The sequence below is a fragment of the Nuphar pumila genome, chromosome 6, assembly GCF_984573655.1.
Source record: "Nuphar pumila chromosome 6, dmNupPumi1.hap1.1, whole genome shotgun sequence".
In the NCBI taxonomy this organism is placed as follows: domain Eukaryota; kingdom Viridiplantae; phylum Streptophyta; class Magnoliopsida; order Nymphaeales; family Nymphaeaceae; genus Nuphar; species Nuphar pumila.
Genome location: NC_143254.1, coordinates 119,695,965 through 119,713,103, shown reverse-complemented (window position 1 = coordinate 119,713,103; position 17,139 = coordinate 119,695,965). Strand labels below are relative to the sequence as shown.

Below are 17,139 nucleotides of genomic sequence, written 5' to 3'. Positions count from 1 at the left end.
CTAGTTTTTTTTCACTACCTTAACATGATGTTATTTAATTATTTTTTTATTATTTATCACCAATCAGTAATTGTATCTGATTCGGTGTACTTATGTATAATTGTTATGTTGAACAGTTAAAGTAATACTTCTATAAATTGAAACACTCAAAGTTATGCTCATGTAGTATCTTATTTATTTGTAGAATTTGAAATGAAAAGAGAACAATCTTCGAGCACTAAGAAAAGAAAAAACTTGTTATCATTTTTTTTAAAGTTAGACAACTCTTCAGATGGACAAGTTGAAGAAACTCCAAGTCCTACTCCAACCATTCCTTCATCACCTGAGTATATTTCATCTTCGAATCCAACTTCAAAATCTGATTTTTATATTGAAAGAGATCCGGGTAAAAGAAAGCGTATGTGTGATCACTCTGTTAATGAAATAGAACGAATTAGATGAGCTTATCTGAGGGCGAGACCTTTTTAACCAAAACTTGCACAATACCCAAGTAGACAGTATGGTAAACAAGTGCATCGATGTTAAGAACATTGGTATGATAAGTTTCATTGGCTAGAGTATTTTTCGACAGAAGATAAATCATATTGTTTTTATTGCTTTCTTTTTCTTGATAATAGCCCTTCTTCGAGCTTTAGTCAAACTTCTTTCTCCCAATGCGACATTGAATCCTAGAAACTCATTTGAATCCTTTAATATAGCTGATATTTGCAAGCTTGCAGAGAAGTTCTATCCTCAACATTTTACACCATAAGATATATTTTACTTGAAAGAAGAGTTACAACATTATCAAATTGATGTGGTTTCTAATCCTCGATTTCAAGTACCTACTTTACCTGATTTGTATCAAAAGTTGGTTGCAAGTGGAAGGTAAAAAAGTTATGTCATGCTAACTAGATTATTTCTTCTTGTATTGACATTACCAGTTTCTACGACCACTACAGAACGAACATTTTCAGTGATAAAGCATGTGAAGACAGAAATTCGTACCAAAATGAAGACTATTTTCTTGCTAACTGTATGATATTTTACATCGAACGGGAATATACTATGACTTTACTTATAGATTCTTTTATAGATGATTTTTATGCTAACCGTCGCGGTCCATTTTAGTTGGTATTTTTGTATTTTGATTTATTTTGTCATAAATAAAATTTATGCATTATTATGAACTTCAAATTATCACACCATGCTATATATTGCCCTTAGTTAATTATATAATGTTTAAGAACTTTCCGTTGAAGTTGAAAAAGACTACAGCAAATAGTTTTATTGGTTCATATAAAATAAATTTTTATTAATAATTGTAGCTATTTTTTATTTTATCTCAAAAACAATTTGTAGCGGGGGCGCTGCCCACGAACCCCAGACTATCACACCAAATAACACCCCCTCCCCCTCACATGAATCCTAGCTACGCCCCTGCTCGTAGAGTTTTACATTACAGATACGGGCTGCTTCTCAGTAAGGACGCGAATGGGTCAGATTCAGTGCTGGGCTATTATGATTTTTGGCTGTTTTGACCCGATCCAGATCCGACTCTCTTATGTATTTAGTTGATTCGAATCCGATCTGTTTACTTCTCAGCCCATAACGCGTACGTGACGTGCTAATTCCAGACCATTAGCGGTTGTTAATCCACGTCAAACTTAAAAAAAACGATACGCTAATATATACGTGGAAAGACTAGGGATATTCTGGTACTTGAGCGCCCAGAAAGAAAAATTACCATTATTTATAACAAAATTTTATTTATTTAAATTTCTACATTCTCTGCGTCCCCTTCGGTTGCTGGCCCGGCTGCGGTGGTGGTTTTGTTCCGCCCCCTCCCTCTCTCGCCGTACGGTCATCTTTCCCCGGAAGGCCCTAACCCTACGAGCGCTCGTCTTCTTCTTCCTCCTTTTCGTCTCGCTCTCGCCGGAGCGGCTCTGCGCGAGGGGAAGACTCCGATGGGAGCCAAGTCTTCGAGGGGCTGCCTCTGGTGGTTCGTCACCTTCGTCATCGCCGCGCTCGTCTTGGCGGCCGCCGTGATCACCATTTCTCACTCGAGGAAGCGGTCCAAATCAGGCGCGCTCCCCGTCCCCGGCCCTCCCGGCGCCGTCTCGGAGAAATACGCCGACGCCCTCAGGATCGCGCTCCAATTCTTCGACGTCCAAAAATGTAGCGTAATGTGATTCTTTTTCCCCTGTCTTGATCAAAATGTAGGCGGTTTTCTCCGGTGATTTGGTCGGTTTCGGTGCATTTAGGGAGAGTCCTCGCCCGGATCTGTAGAGTTTACCGTGTTTTCCTTCTCTGGAGATGATTTTGACTGGTTTTTAGGGTATTTCCTGACTTGATTTGCGTTTCTGAGTCAAGATTTGTAAAGTTATCTTCTGATTATTCTACACGAAGAAAAAAAGCATATTTTGATTAATTTTGCTTTTCTTTAACTCTAAACGTGCACGCTTTTGGCCTATGATTCGTTAGGCGTGGCGCATTTTCATGGAATCTCTCGCTTGAAGCTGTAGAATTTCTCCTTTATCTCTGTGGAGATCCAGTATTATTATCAGTTACATATTTCTTTTCCTGTTGTCATATATATATATATATATGTATATATATATATATATATATATATATATATATATATATATATATATATATATATATATATTTTTTTTCTGAGAGGATTTCCGTTTCTATGTTGAAATTTTGTGAAGATCTATTTTAATCCTTCCATGTGAAGAACATCCACAGATGTGCTTCGAATTTCTCATATTTTGTTCGGTGGATGTTTTTTGAGATAATGTAGTTAGAAATGGCGCATTTTGCGAAGTTGTTCCTTCGGATCTGTATCATTTCTCTTTCCCTCTTGGAAATACTCCTTTTTTTTCCTCGGCTTTGCAATTGCATGTTTAAATATGTTAATATGCAATTTTAGTTCTTTTGATGCAAAAAAAAAAGATTATTGTGCTTTCCGTGCCTCTTTTGTTCAAAATGTCGATGGTTTTTTGCCATGATTTGGTTGGGAGACGTGCATTTACATTCCTTCGAATCCATCCATTCCTCTTGGAGATCATCACGTTCGTTTTTGGTCTTGTCTTTCTTCTCTTTCGAATAGGATTCAGAATCCCTGTCCAACTCTGCAAAGAAATATTTTAATACTTCTATTGCGAGAAATTAGCAAATGTGCCTTTGTTAGTTATATTTTCTTCTTTTTCCCCTCATTTTTTTCGGAAATATAGCCTCGGATGTGCAAATCTGAAGTGTTTTTTTTTTAACGGGACAATGTTGATATCTAGCGTGCGAAAGAGACTAAGCCAATCTTTGTTAGGTAGCATTTCAATTGTTTAACGTGCAGATCATATTTCATAATGTATTTAAGTTTTGATTAATTTTCTTTTGTTTTATTTAGTTTTGCAAAAGCATGCCTTTAATTTTGTAGATCTAGACTCTCTCTCTCTCTCTCTCTCTCTCTCTCTCTCTCTCTCTCGTGCGCACACACACACACACAGGTGCGAAAATACACAAAATCTTGTGGTTACACATTAGTTTTGCAAAATGTACCTTTGTTAGTTATATTTTCTTCTTTTTCCCCTCATTTTTTCGGAAATATAGCCTCGGATGTGCAAATCTGAAAGTGTTTCTTTTTTAACGCGACAATCTTGATATCTAGCCTGTGAAAGATACTAAGCCAATCTTTGTTAGGCAGTATTTCAATTGTTTAACGTGCAGATCATATTTCATAATGTATTTAAGTTTTGATTAATTTTCTTTTGTTCTATTTAGTTTTGCAATAGCGTGCCCTTAATTTTGTAGATCTAGACTCTCTCTCTCTCTCTCACGCGGGTGTGCGTGCACACACACACACACAAGTGCAAAAATACACAAAATCTTGTGGTTCTTTACTAAGCAGTTTAGGACTGAATTCTGGTTCTTCACTATGTGAGAATTATGTTTACACTGATTTCTTCTTCTTCTCCTCTTCTGCTTTTTTTCTTTCTTAGTCTCTTTTAATATATTGCCATAGTTTTGGGGAATAATACTGGTGCCACATGCAGGATTTCTTATTTGCTTCCTGGGTTTGTTTTTGTTTTTATAATTTCCTTCTCATTCAGCACGACATTCTGTTTTAGGATATGCACCACATGGTCCATATTTGAGAAAGTGTACTCTACTGAAGTTCAATTATGTCCTATACTTGTTGGATACAGACTTAGATATTTAAATTGAAAAGCATCTGTCCTTTCTCTAGAAGTAATTTATTCTCATCCACCTTCATCAGAGTGGAATTTTATGCTAAAATTTCATGGGCATCTGTCGTTTCTCTGGACGTAATTTATGCTCATCCCCCTTCAGCAGAGTGGAATTTTATGCTAAAATTTCATGGCATCTGTCCTTTCTCTGGATGTAATTTATGCTCACCCCCCTTCAGCAGAGTGGAATTTTATGCTAAAATTTCATGCCATCTGTCCTTTCTCTGGACATAATTTATGCTTGTCGCCCTTCAGCAGAGTGGAATTTTATGCTAAAATTTCATGAGAAAATCTGCTTAATTTTGTCCACTATGAAAAAGTGAGGTTGGAGAAGTTCAATTTTCTTCTCCAAACTCCTTTAGAAAAGGCAGATTTTCAGTTTTAGAAGTTAAAATAGATTTCCACTTGTAATATTTCTTAACCATGATTATTATACTTGCCATTCCAAACATGGCGTGACATACTTCAATTTTTTTTTTTTGTGTTTTTTTTTCCATTTAAAAAGAAGTGGTTCAATAAATATTCTGGGTCTAGTTTTATTATTACTAATACCACTAGTATTGTTTTTTATCAAGTAAACTTCTTTACTTGTCTTGCCAGTTATATCTACTCACTCAATGTGCATCATTCACAATTTCTATGTTAAGCTGTTTGTACCTCACAGTGACAACTTAATATTATGATTGGTTCATGTGATATCCCTATTGCTGCAACTAGAGGTGTGTGTGTGTGTGTTTTCCTGGTCATTTCCTTTTGGATGGCTAGGTGGTTGGTGTATATATGTGTAAAAATGTCTTCAAAGAGACAAAGTGCACAAAAAGCACTAGGTGTAATGTGTGCACAAAGGCACAAGAAGAATACTTGAAATAAGTGTGCTCAAAGGCACAACACATAGAATAGATCACAAATGCACAAGGGCATAAAATAAAATGTTTATTGAATAATGAAGAACTTTTCCCAAAAGCTTAAAGAATACAAAGGGGGTTAACCCCTATTTATGATACAAAAAGGGAGGAGACCTTGGAGGGGCTCCATATAGACTTTGGAGGGGCCCAACGTCAATATGGTGGGCTCCCCAATGGCTCAAAAAGAAAAGGAAAAAGAAAAAGAAAAGGAAAAGAAAAAGGAAAAAAATAAAAGGAAAAAATTACAAACATATTCCAAGGGGAATATGTGTAAAATAGGAAATGACAGTTTTACCTTTATAGGGTATTACAAGAAAATATATATATATATATATATATATATATATATATATATATATATATATATATAATACATTTTAACAATATGCACAGAAATGGTCTCTAAGTTATGCTAATATTTATTAATTTATGCAGCTGGAAAGCTGCAGGGTAACTCAATTCCTTGGCGAGGCGATTCTGCAGTGAAGGACGGGCAAGAAGCACAGTTGGATCTGTCAAAAGGATTGTATGATGCTGGAGATCATGTTAAGTTTGGCTTTCCTATGGCATTTACTGCAACTGTGCTTTCATGGGCGATTCTGGAATATGGAGATCAGATGAGTGCAGCAAAACAGCTTGCTCCTGCTCAAGAATCACTGAAATGGATAACTGATTATCTCATTAATGCACATCCAAAGGACAATGTTTTGTATATTCAGGTATTATTAAAGTTTAGCATGTATTAGTTTTAAATAACACTGAATATGCAAGTGGATGTTGGGTTATCTCTTGGCCACTGGTGCTGGATATGGAGTGTGGACAGCTGGATTTTTTTTCTCTGATTCGTGGTTCAAGAACCCATAAACTCGGGATAAGGCTTGTCTAGGCTTGACTCAGGGCTCGTGTAGGTCAATCCAGTGTCAGCTAGGTTTTGTTAACTTCTAATTTGTATATAGAAATAGTAAAATTGTGACCATATTGGTGCAGAGAAAGCTGTATAATGCCAAAAATATCTATAACATCAACAAATAACATTACTTTGAGTAACAATCAAGCAAAATGTAATGCTTTAACTTGAATCACATTATTGTACACTGTGAATTGGGCAACTAAGGTATTGTACAACTTGAATAAGTATCCAAAACAAAAAATCAACTATCATGAAGCTTGAAAATTGAAAGTTCATAACTGTTAAGTTTGTGACGTTGTTAAGTATGAAGTCCTAATGTAATTAAGATCTTCAAGTCCAACATAAGAATAATAAATAATAATATCACAATTCCCAATTTACTGTGAACTGGGCCTTGACCAGTGAATGGGAGTTCTGGGTGGACTATGACAAGTTAACTAGTTGAGTCAGTGGATAATAAAAACCTTGCCCTTAATTGATCACAAAAAAGGTTGCTTTTGAATGAAAAAGATAGTTCATTTGAGAACGATTTGCCACATTTACTGTTCAGTGAACCATTGTTGCTGTCAAATCTTCTAAATTTGCCTGCCATAAAGTGAGTCTTGTTCTGGCTGTCTAATGAGACCACAGTGTACCTGGTCCTCAGTGGGTGAGTTCAAAATGATGCCAATGTTGTGGGCTTGGTTTGGATATCTGACTAAACTGAATACATTTCTTTTAGATATGGTAAGCCCCTTCTATATCTGAAGATAAATGGTGTGATGTGCTATGCAGGTTTTTAAATCTGACAAAAATCCAAAAAATATTCAAATTTGACAAAGATCCAAAGGGAAACCAATTGACCTTGAATCTGGTAATAGTCTCATATCAGAATCTGAACTGAACCATTTATGCTTAAATCCAATTGGATCAGATGTGGTTGTACCTATATCGCAATCATTTACATTTTCACCTGTTAGACATGAATCTATGGAAAATTTGGCACGGCTTTGATCGGTTCCTCTTGAAACAAATCTGATTAATCTGTTCAACCTGAATTCCTAGCTGCGATTGATATTGAATGCTTGCATCTTGGTTACTGAATCAGCTTTTGGCAGCAACTATTCTCTTGTGCAACAGTATAAAAGCTTTTAAGCACCTTTTTCTATTGTTCAATTTTTATAGCCAGCTGACAGTTCTCAAGAGTTACTTTGTCTGTGCTTGATGCTTACATACGCTTATTTTACTTCTCAGATGTGATATATGCTCTTTGGATTTATTATTCTTTAAGTCCCATTCTAGGGATTGTCATTTGGCTGGGTTTGAAGCTGTAATTCTTGCAAATGCAGTAAATTCATCATCCCACCATAGGATCTGATCAGGAGCCTCTGCTGCTTTATGACATCATTACCCATGCATGAGAAATTCTCCATTTTTTCATAAGTTTTTTCTTTGGCTATCTGACTAAATTTCTGACAATAATACCAATATTCTTGTATAAAAGGAAAGTGTTGCTTCTGTTTACAGGTTGGGGACGCAAAGAAAGACCATGCCTGTTGGGAAAGGCCTGAAGATATGACAGAGGAAAGGCCTCTCACACAGGTCAACACATCTTCTCCTGGAACAGAAGTTGCGGCAGAGACTGCTGCTGCTTTGGCATCTGCTTCTTTGGTCTTCAAAACAACTAATCCTACATATTCAGTTTTGCTTCTTCAGCATGCAAAGCAGTTATTTACTTTCGCTGATACTCATAGAGTTTCGTATAGTGTTAGCATCCCTCAAGTCCAGCAATTCTATAATTCTACTGGGTACAAGGATGAATTGCTATGGGCAGCCGCATGGCTCTATCATGCAACTCAAGACCCCACATATTTGAGTTACGTTACTGTTCAGAACGGTCAATCATTTGCAGGGTGGGGAGATCCAAGCTGGTTTAGCTGGGATAATAAGCTTGCAGGAGCACAGGTAATGTTTTTTATGCAACATAGACTTGCTTTTTCTCATTTGTGCCTTCATCATCGATTTGTTTCCTTCCTTTGACAACATGTTGGTTGCTTTCTTGATGATTATATTTGTCAAGTTTATTGGGAATATGCAAATGATAGTAGTACCAAGTATAGCCGTCGGATATTGGCATCTAAGTTTCTTCCTTAACTTGTTACTCTTATTCTATATATTTTCTTCATGAGCTATTAAGCCTTTGTTGTTCTGTGATCCATAATTATTTAAAGTGGTTGTTACATTCAGTTAATTTAGGCCTCATACAATTTTTTGTTCTGTGTGGAGGTCTCGTTTATTCACTATCTATTGTAGAAGAAACGAAAATCTGTAACTACAATAGCAGTTTGATTTAATTAAATGATTTTTATGCAGGTTCTTTTATCCAGAAATGCCTTCTTTGGCTCAGGAAAGGCATCAAGTGCAGAGAACCAGGGCCTTCAGAATTACAAGAAAGCAGCGGCGGCTGTTATATGCATGCTTTTACCAGATTCACCCTCCGCCACAACCAGTAGAACCAATGGTAATGAAGGATTGTTATTGCATTCACATTTGCATCTGTAGTTTGCTCAAGGTTTGAGTAAAGCAGATCTTTCAGCTAGTTTCACGAAAATAGTGACCACAGATCATGAGAATTCTTATCCATTTTGGTGTAGTTGATCTGGTTATTGTTAGGTTTATGTTTCCAGTGATCTCTGGTTTAGGAAGTCAAAAGATACTCCCTACAGAAACTTTGGTGCTGCTACCATTTGGTAGTTCAACTAATGCGTGCTTGCTAATTTTCTAATGTTAGTTCTTTGAAACTTGTTGAATGCAGGGGGCATTGTCTGGATTTCAGAATGGGACGCTCTGCAACATCCAGTAGCCTCTGCATTTCTTGCTGTACTTTACAGTGATTACATGCTCACATCAGGGACCCCAAGCATGTACTGTGATGACAAGGCCTTCTCACCTACTGACCTTCGTAACTTTGCTGCTTCTCAGGTAACTTAAGTTGCAGAAAAGTGACTAAGCAGAAAATTTTTAGTTTCTGATACGACAGTTTGTGAAGAATGGACTGTTTGGCCATCATCTTTCAATGAAGAGCAGAGTTTGGGTTATTTTCATCACATTACTGAGTTAAATGCCATTCCCATGTCTTTCTTCATCAAAATTCACCTTTGCCGAGCTCCATGCGTGGAACATAGCTAATTACTATATGGGATGTCTATTGAAATTAAAAAAGAAAAGCTGTAAAATATTTCTGGAACTTGTGTGAAAAATTTGTTCAGCAGAAAGATAGGGAAAAATTATAGATCCGTCTTTTGTGGCCATGCATGTAGTATTTGCTTGGAAGCATCATCCTCATCATCATCACCACGAGGTGTTAAGGCTCAATAGCCCAATGCTCTCCCCCATACTTCCTGCAGGGAAGTATGTCATGACAAGGTCTATGCCCAACCCAATTCACGTGCTTCTCAAACAAGCACCTTGCCAGTGAAGGCATCAGTGAAAGCATATATCCAAGATTTAATGTGTGGTAGTTAGTACATGCAGTGAGACTTTTTCTCACAGCGTGGGGTCGCAGCCCACCCAAGCTCTCATTAGAGCACTAATGCCTTTCGCAGTTAGTTCATTTCAAACATAAGTCAAGAGATGTTCATTATGCCTCATTGCATCAATTTATAGCATAGTAGTTTAGATGCAAATAGATGAACTAACATTCTATGTAGGTATTATTGGCATTTATGCAACATATGCGGCTTATGCATGTATTTGTTAGTATATATGTCTATAGGGCATTTGGCCTATGCATAGACAAGTATGCTTTGAACTCAAGCATAAGTTTGTTAGTCTAAGGCAATGCACATTTGTCACATTCATGAGCACATATATATGATTCTTGTGAGTGTTTTGTGTATCTCATACTTTGTTTTGTTGCATTATCGCCTAGCTCCTGTCATGAGCTTCGTAGAGTTTTGGTCACCTCTTGTACTCGTATAGTCTTGTGAAGTCTCTTCAAGTTGTGTCGGCTAAGGTCTAAGTATAGACATATCTAGCCTTTCTCAAGGCAACAACATTGTGAATCACATAATGCTTTAAACCATGCTCTATTGATTTATGTCAAATCGGGTATTTTATATGAACCTTTTAGTAGTATCATCCTTTGAACACCTTATTCCTAAAGTGCGTTTGATGCTATTTCTAAAAATCGCATAAGATTCAAGCTTTTAAAAAGATGTCCCTTGGTAGACTATATTTGACATTTTCTTAAAGACCGATTCTCAATTTTCTTTCCTTGTGGGAATTTGGAATTCGGATAATTATTTTCCAAGAATCACTTCTCTATATTCATCAAATTTCCAAGTTTGATGAGTTATCCAAGTCGCTTTTTAAATAACGGATTGTGGAACTTCTCCTTTCCCTGTTATTTGTGAAAACTGAATTATTTTTTTGTTGTGTTTAAGAAATGTAGTTGTTTTCTATTCTCCTTTTTATTTTCCCTCTTTGTGCCTGATTCCATCTTTTGCATCTTGAACAGGCAGATTATGTGTTGGGAGACAATCCTATGAAACTAAGTTACTTGGTGGGATATGGCGACAAATACCCGGTTCAGGTGCACCACAGAGGTGCCTCAATTCCTGTAGGCGAAAACACAGGCTGCAAGGGCTTCAAGTGGCTTGACTCAACTGATCCGAACCCAAACATAGCTTTTGGTGCATTGGTGGGTGGCCCGTTTCAGAATGACAGCTTTATAGACTTCAGGAACAACTCGATGCAGACTGAACCCACCACATACAACACTGCCGTGATGGTTGGCCTACTGTCTGGGCTGGTGACCACTTCCTCGGTAGTTCAGTCCTTCTCCTAAGGCTATCATATCCTCTCGTATGCATATCTTATTGTCATTATTGTTATTCTTGTTGTGATATATCATATGGAAATTGCTGAGATCTCCTTGCAGTACAGGCAAATGGGCCCATGATTGAAAATGCACTGCCTCTTTCAAGAATGGGAAAGTTTGTGAAAACCACCTCGATCTTACACCCCATCATTTTTAAATTCTTGCTGCTAGGTTTTAGTTACTTGAAGCACAACTTGTTTCTGAGGGCATTCTATGCAGTTTTTGAAATTCAGATTTCCCTCCGTGCTTAATTTTTGAATATCAACATTTCAGTTGATTTCTTGAAAATTCAAGGTGGTTTTTGATTATTGGTCATTTTGTCAAACAACAAAGATGGGGAGATTGGTAGCAATTTCCATGTATAATTTACCTGTCACAGATCATAGCTTAAGTATTATCAGTTTGAACCGTGGGGGGCCAAGATCATTCATGTAAACGTCATTGAAGGAAGGACCTTTTCTGTCCAATTGAAGTTTCAGATATCTATAAGAGTTTTTACATACTTGGAATTATATGTTTGGGTGCAAAAGAATAATGGTGTGTGTGTGTGGTGGTAAAGTTTGCTGTCTCATTTATAAGGTTGATTGAATGCGGAGTGGCATATTTGGTTGAGTGCGTGTCCTTTAAAAATGAATGCCTCTTTTCAAACTCTGGACAATCCTGCACGGGGCTGCAGTGTCCCCGCCGTGTGGGATTGTCACACGTATCACTGTGGGTGTTTACTTTGCCGTCCTTGCCTGTTCAGGATCCCTGGCATGTGGGCCCCATGGCTGTCCGTGTGGACGACCAGCGATGCATCCCGCGGGAGGCTAAAACAGCATCCTCCGCTGTTCCAGCACCCCCCCCCCCCCCTTTTCTTCCTATGGAACATGGAGGACAGGGCAGTGCAGGATTAAAAAAAAAAAGGATTTTTTGTAGTCTTCATAAAATGTTGCTATATAAAAAATGCCTCACAATTTACCTAAATCCTCTCCATATTTAAATTGTTTGATTCTTATTAGGACATTTTTGCTCTTTCGCAAATATAGCAAGAAGTTTGCAAACATTTTTGTGAATGTTCTAAAATGTGTAAACTTTCTTTCGCATAATGAGCTCAGTTTGTCTGTCCCGAGCAGGTAATGCATATCACCTTGTGTTGGGACGTGTCTGTCCCGAGCAGTTAATGCATATCACCTTGTGTTGGGACATTGCAAGTTCGAATCCCAATGGTATATGGTTGCATAACTGGTAGGGTTCTGCCTAACCCCAACTTTCTCGGTCGGAAAAAAATTGAATAAGGGGCACAAACAGGTGGACATTTGCAAAAGTGAAGACATTCACATGTGAACTTCAAGACATTCGCAAATGTTCAAGTATTTAGTTAAAGGAAGTTCACAAAATACAGTAACCTTTGAAAATTATGTTTGCAAATGTCTCCAAAACGTGCAAAGCTCTTTTAACTAAATACTTTTGATGTACCTTTGAAAATATAGTACAATGTGTATAAATCATTTTTGTAAATGTCCTTAAATATATGAACTTTTTACTAAAATTGCATAAGGGGTATAGGCAAAATGATATTCACAAATGTGTGAGGACGCTTGCATGTGAAGATCATGACATTCATAAATGTGAGAGTATTTAGTTAAAGGTTTGCAAATATAGTACGACCTTCACAAATCATGTTTGCAAATGTTTTCAAAATGTGTGGAGCTTTTTTAACTAAATACTTTTGACATGCTTTTAATATAGTATGACGTTATGACTTTTGCAAATCATGTTTGTGAATGTTTCCTAAATTTGCAAACCTCCGTTTACTAAAATCACATAAGGAGCACATATATTAGGACGTTTACAAATATTTGATGACATTTGCAAATGTGAGTATTTAGTTAAAGGAGGTTCACAAATATAGTGTGACCTTTACAAATCATGTTTGTGAATGTCTTCAAAATGTGTGAAGCTCCTTTAACTAAATACTCTCACCATACCTTCGTAATCATTTCTACGAATGTCTCAAAATGTTTGAACCTTCTTTTACTAAAATCACCTAAGGGGCATATGCAGGAGGATGTTTGCAAATGTATGAGGACATCCACATGTGAAGGTCAAGACATTCACAAATGTGAGAGTATTTAGTTAGAGGTTTGCAAATATAATATGATATTAAGAAATCATGTTTGCAAATGTTTCCAAAACATGCAAAGCTACTTTAATTATATACTTTCAATGTACCTCTATAAATATATTTCAACATTTGCAAATCATTTTTGTGAATGTCCCTAAATATGCGAACTTCCTTTAATTAAATACTTTCACATTTGTGAATGTTCTCACACATTTGCGAACATCCTCTTGTCTGTGTTCTTTATGCGATTTTAGTAAAAAGAGGTTCACACATTTAAAGACATTCACAAAAATGATTTGTAAACATTGTGCTATATTTGTAGAAAGACAAAAATGTCCTAAAACATCAAGAATGAAATATTTTGGATATAAAAAGAATTTCGGCAAATTGTGAGGCATTTAAAGAAAATGCCATTTTTATAAGGATAGTATAGTTATTTTCCAAAAGAATTATGAGTGCCTCAACTGTCTGATACTCAAATGGTCTGAATTTGGGCGATGGGCTGAATTTGGGCGACTCATCGGCCCTGAATCGTTTGGCCACCAATTCAGCTGTTTGATACTCAAATGAATTGTTCTGTATCGACCAAAAAATAAAAAAAAATATTATGTATCAATCATAACATGACACATGTCAAAACTATTAAAATAATATATTTTTTTTTTATAAATTTTTGCATTTATTAAAAGTTAGCTGATTCAGGGGTGAAGCGTATCGAGTATCAGTTTTCTATTGATAGGATACATATCGGTCGATACTGATACTAACAACATTGAACTCACAAGTGGTATCATGCGAGAGGGCCTAGGGATGGAAGGCAAGGGCGAGGAAAGGAGTTTGGGGTATACACCTTGCCCTGACTTTATTGTTATTATTATTATTATTATTATTATTTAACTGTGGATGCATGGAACCCCATCCGTGGTGTCCGCAGTTTGACTGCGCATACGCGGCTTGCTGCCCACGCACAGTCAGCCAAATTGGTTCAGGTCGAATTTTGTTGTGGAAGGAATTTTACATTGATTTACAGAAAATACTGGGTGCCTAGGCTTGGACACTATCAATGGGTCAGGTCTGTGTCAGATAAGAGTTTGCCCGGGCCTGCCTAAATTTCAATCAATCGGGTTCAGGTACCCGATCCTGATTATATCGAGTCATGAAAATAAAATCCTAAACCTCTCCCGTATAATTTTAAAGGATGTTTAAAATATACACTTAAATTGCAAAATACATAAAATACTCGGGTCAACTTGATTGGGTTGGGTATATGGGCAAAGTTATACCTCAAACCCGACCCACATATTGCTTGGTTGGGTTCAGATTGACTTGAATAATATCCGGGTCAAAAGCTTTTATGCACATATCTGGGTATTTGAGTTAGGACCGGATCAGTTATCTGATACAAATCCCATGAATTGACAACCTTAGACTTCATCGGGTCCTTTTTCTCTCTTTTTGCCAAATGTCGACTGATTCTTAAGTGAGCTTGAATCTTGAATCAAGATCTATTGAGACAATCACCTTGTCATTCATCTTTGTTCGACATGCATGTTTGAATGTTTTGGATCTCAGATCTGAGGAGTATAATATGGCATGTAGCTTGCATTTAATTTGGATATTACCGGTGGGGAACTTTGTCATTAAAAAAAAACTAGGGGTGTCATCTGTCGGGTATGGATCGATTCCAACCTGTACCAAATCTGGCAGGATCCGAGTTTGGTAATAAATAAAAATGTCTAGTTTAGATATTTGGGTTGTGCCTGTAGGTCCACATAGTCTACGGAACATAGTATGGTATATGAAACTTCATACATATATATTCATTTCAGTCATTCAAAAACGAAACTGCTTATACATATATTTATTTCATCCATTAAAAAATGAACATGTTACAAACATTCACAGTACATAGCTTCATATCAAGGAGTTTGATCTATGGCTTCTTAATGCCAGTTGAATTACTGTTTTTTTCGTAGACCCTCTCTTCTCTTGAGCAAATGATTTGAATCCTCTGCCTCCTCTACAACCCAACTCTTAACCCTGTGAATCATTTGAATCCTGCAATCCTACTCAGAGCATGCACTTGCTCCTCCAAAGGTTCATATTTTACCTTCTCAGTATTCTCCTATGCACTCTTAACAATTGGGGGCTTCTTTGGTTGAAGACCATTAACATCATTCATCACCTCCTATCTTCTACAAAATACTTCTCCACCTCAACCATGGCAACCTCCCATTGTTATTTCACGCATTAACAATATGCTTACCATCACTTTTTAAAGGAAAAAACAACACCTAAAATATGATCCATCCTTTTTTAAATATTGAAGTGTCACATTTAATGCTAGTAGGGACATTTGCAAAAATATGGGGAGGTTCACATTTAAGTCTTCAGAAAATTTATGAATCTCATGTGCAATATTTGCAGAGTTTGTCATGTGTTTCAGTTATAAGAAGTTCACATAATCTGTTGTGCAAACTTTGTTTTATATATGCGAATTTTATTAAATATTTATAAAGATTCTTCAGGTTTTAGTTATTGAAAATCACATATTTAGTTATGCAAACTTAGTATTATATGTGTGAAGTTTCGACTACAAGAAGTTTGCACAGTATTGGGGATCTACACAAATAATATGTTGTAAATTTGCATAAAGTTCACACTAAACAAAGAAGTCTGAAAATTAGGTATTAATATTGCAAATCATGTCAGTGCGATTATTCTCTTTATATGCGGATTTCTTGAGGAATTTAATATTTTTCGATATATCAAAAATATTAGAGATGAATACAATGTGAATTTCCTTCTTATTTGTAGATTTTTGTACGAGCATTGTATAAAAAAATGATTGCCATACCCCAGGACCATTTTTGCAAAAACTAAGGTTTTATGTAGTCCTCAACATGCTTTTTCTTGACAACAATTTTCAGTGACTATTTTTTGTGACTCATAGGCAGTGAAGTCTACAATTTTGAACTTTTTGAAGAAAATAATTATATTGTCGTCTTGTAGTCTCTCAGACTGTGCTCCACCAAAGTGTACTTAATGATGAACCAAATTTCTTAAAAAAGTTCTTTGTCAAGTGCTTTATGCATAGGTCATGTGTGTGGGACAACATACTTTAGACATTCATGCCTATTTGAGGTAACTATAAACTATGATGTCTCCTTATAATCATCAAAAACAACAAACTCTTCTTTCATATGCTCAAAAAACCACATCCATGAATCATTTGACTCCTTACCCACAATAACAAATGCTACTGGAAACATCTCACCACAAGGTTCAATATTATGGGTCATGTTCATAATAAATAAAGATGAACTTTTATGTCCAATATTTATATGATTTTTAATTTAGAATTTAATCTGATTTTAGATTGGATCTAAAATTCCAATTGGGATCTAATGTGAATTAATTTAGTATATTGGAACTCAATTTAGAGTTAATTGGATTTTAGTTAATGTAACTTGGGGATCGAATTATTGTTAAAATTATATTTAATTCAAATAAATTGGACCTGGGGTGGGACGCCCCTTAGGTTGGCCCCTCTTAGCTTGAGGGAGTCCATATAGAATGAACTCTACACACTTAAAGACCCCAAGGGGATGGGTCATCCACACCTCCCTCTTTGATTTTATTTGATTAATCAAAAAAGTTAAATTTATGATAATTTGGTTTTCATGTTTAGTTGAAAATTAACTTAGAATGGACTTTCCTAAATCAATTAAGAGTCCATGTTGAAAATGGAGTCTTAATTGGAGCTTCATGGGAAAACTTTTAGAAATCATGGACTCTCTCTCCTCCCACACAATTTTGGGAGAGAGGACTCTTTGAGATGAGGGACTCTAGCCAAGAGCTTGGGGGTGAGGGCCAATAAATAGGACTCCTCTTTCTTACTTTCTCGGTGTTTTGGTTATTTCTTTTATTCTCGGTTCTTCTTCCTCCTCCTTCCTCGCGCACCTGAAGATAGAGTACATAGGTATTAAATGTGCAGTTTGTGAAAAAAGGTGGACATGGTGGTGAAGCCTACCTCACATCCAACAATTTATGTGGCTTTCTTGTTCTAGCCGATTTTTCAGGTAGGTGCACATTGGCTTTGTGGTGTGTGTATAGTGTCAAGG

The 17,139-nt window shown here is 36.4% G+C and overlaps 1 protein-coding gene across 1 annotated transcript; it reads left to right on the top strand.

Annotated features, from left to right (window-relative positions):
- Positions 1-1,789: 1,789 nt before the first annotated feature.
- Positions 1,790-11,417, top strand: LOC149835928 (endoglucanase 24-like). The gene is made up of 6 exons (XM_090010718.1): positions 1,790-2,157; positions 5,573-5,856; positions 7,554-7,991; positions 8,400-8,547; positions 8,842-9,008; positions 10,546-11,417. The coding sequence occupies exons 1-6, from the start codon at positions 1,947-1,949 to the stop codon at positions 10,873-10,875; spliced, it is 1,578 nt and encodes a 525-aa protein (XP_089866844.1). The 5' UTR covers positions 1,790-1,946; the 3' UTR covers positions 10,876-11,417.
- Positions 11,418-17,139: the final 5,722 nt, after the last annotated feature.

Coding starts and splice junctions, on each gene's coding strand:
- LOC149835928 (XM_090010718.1), top strand. CDS start 1,947: ATGGGAGCCAAGTCTTCGAGGGGCTGCCTCTGGTGGTTCGTCACCTTC. Junction 5,857..7,553: donor ACAATGTTTTGTATATTCAG/GTATTATTAAAG, acceptor TTCTGTTTACAG/GTTGGGGACGCAAAGAAAGA. Junction 9,009..10,545: donor GTAACTTTGCTGCTTCTCAG/GTAACTTAAGTT, acceptor CATCTTGAACAG/GCAGATTATGTGTTGGGAGA.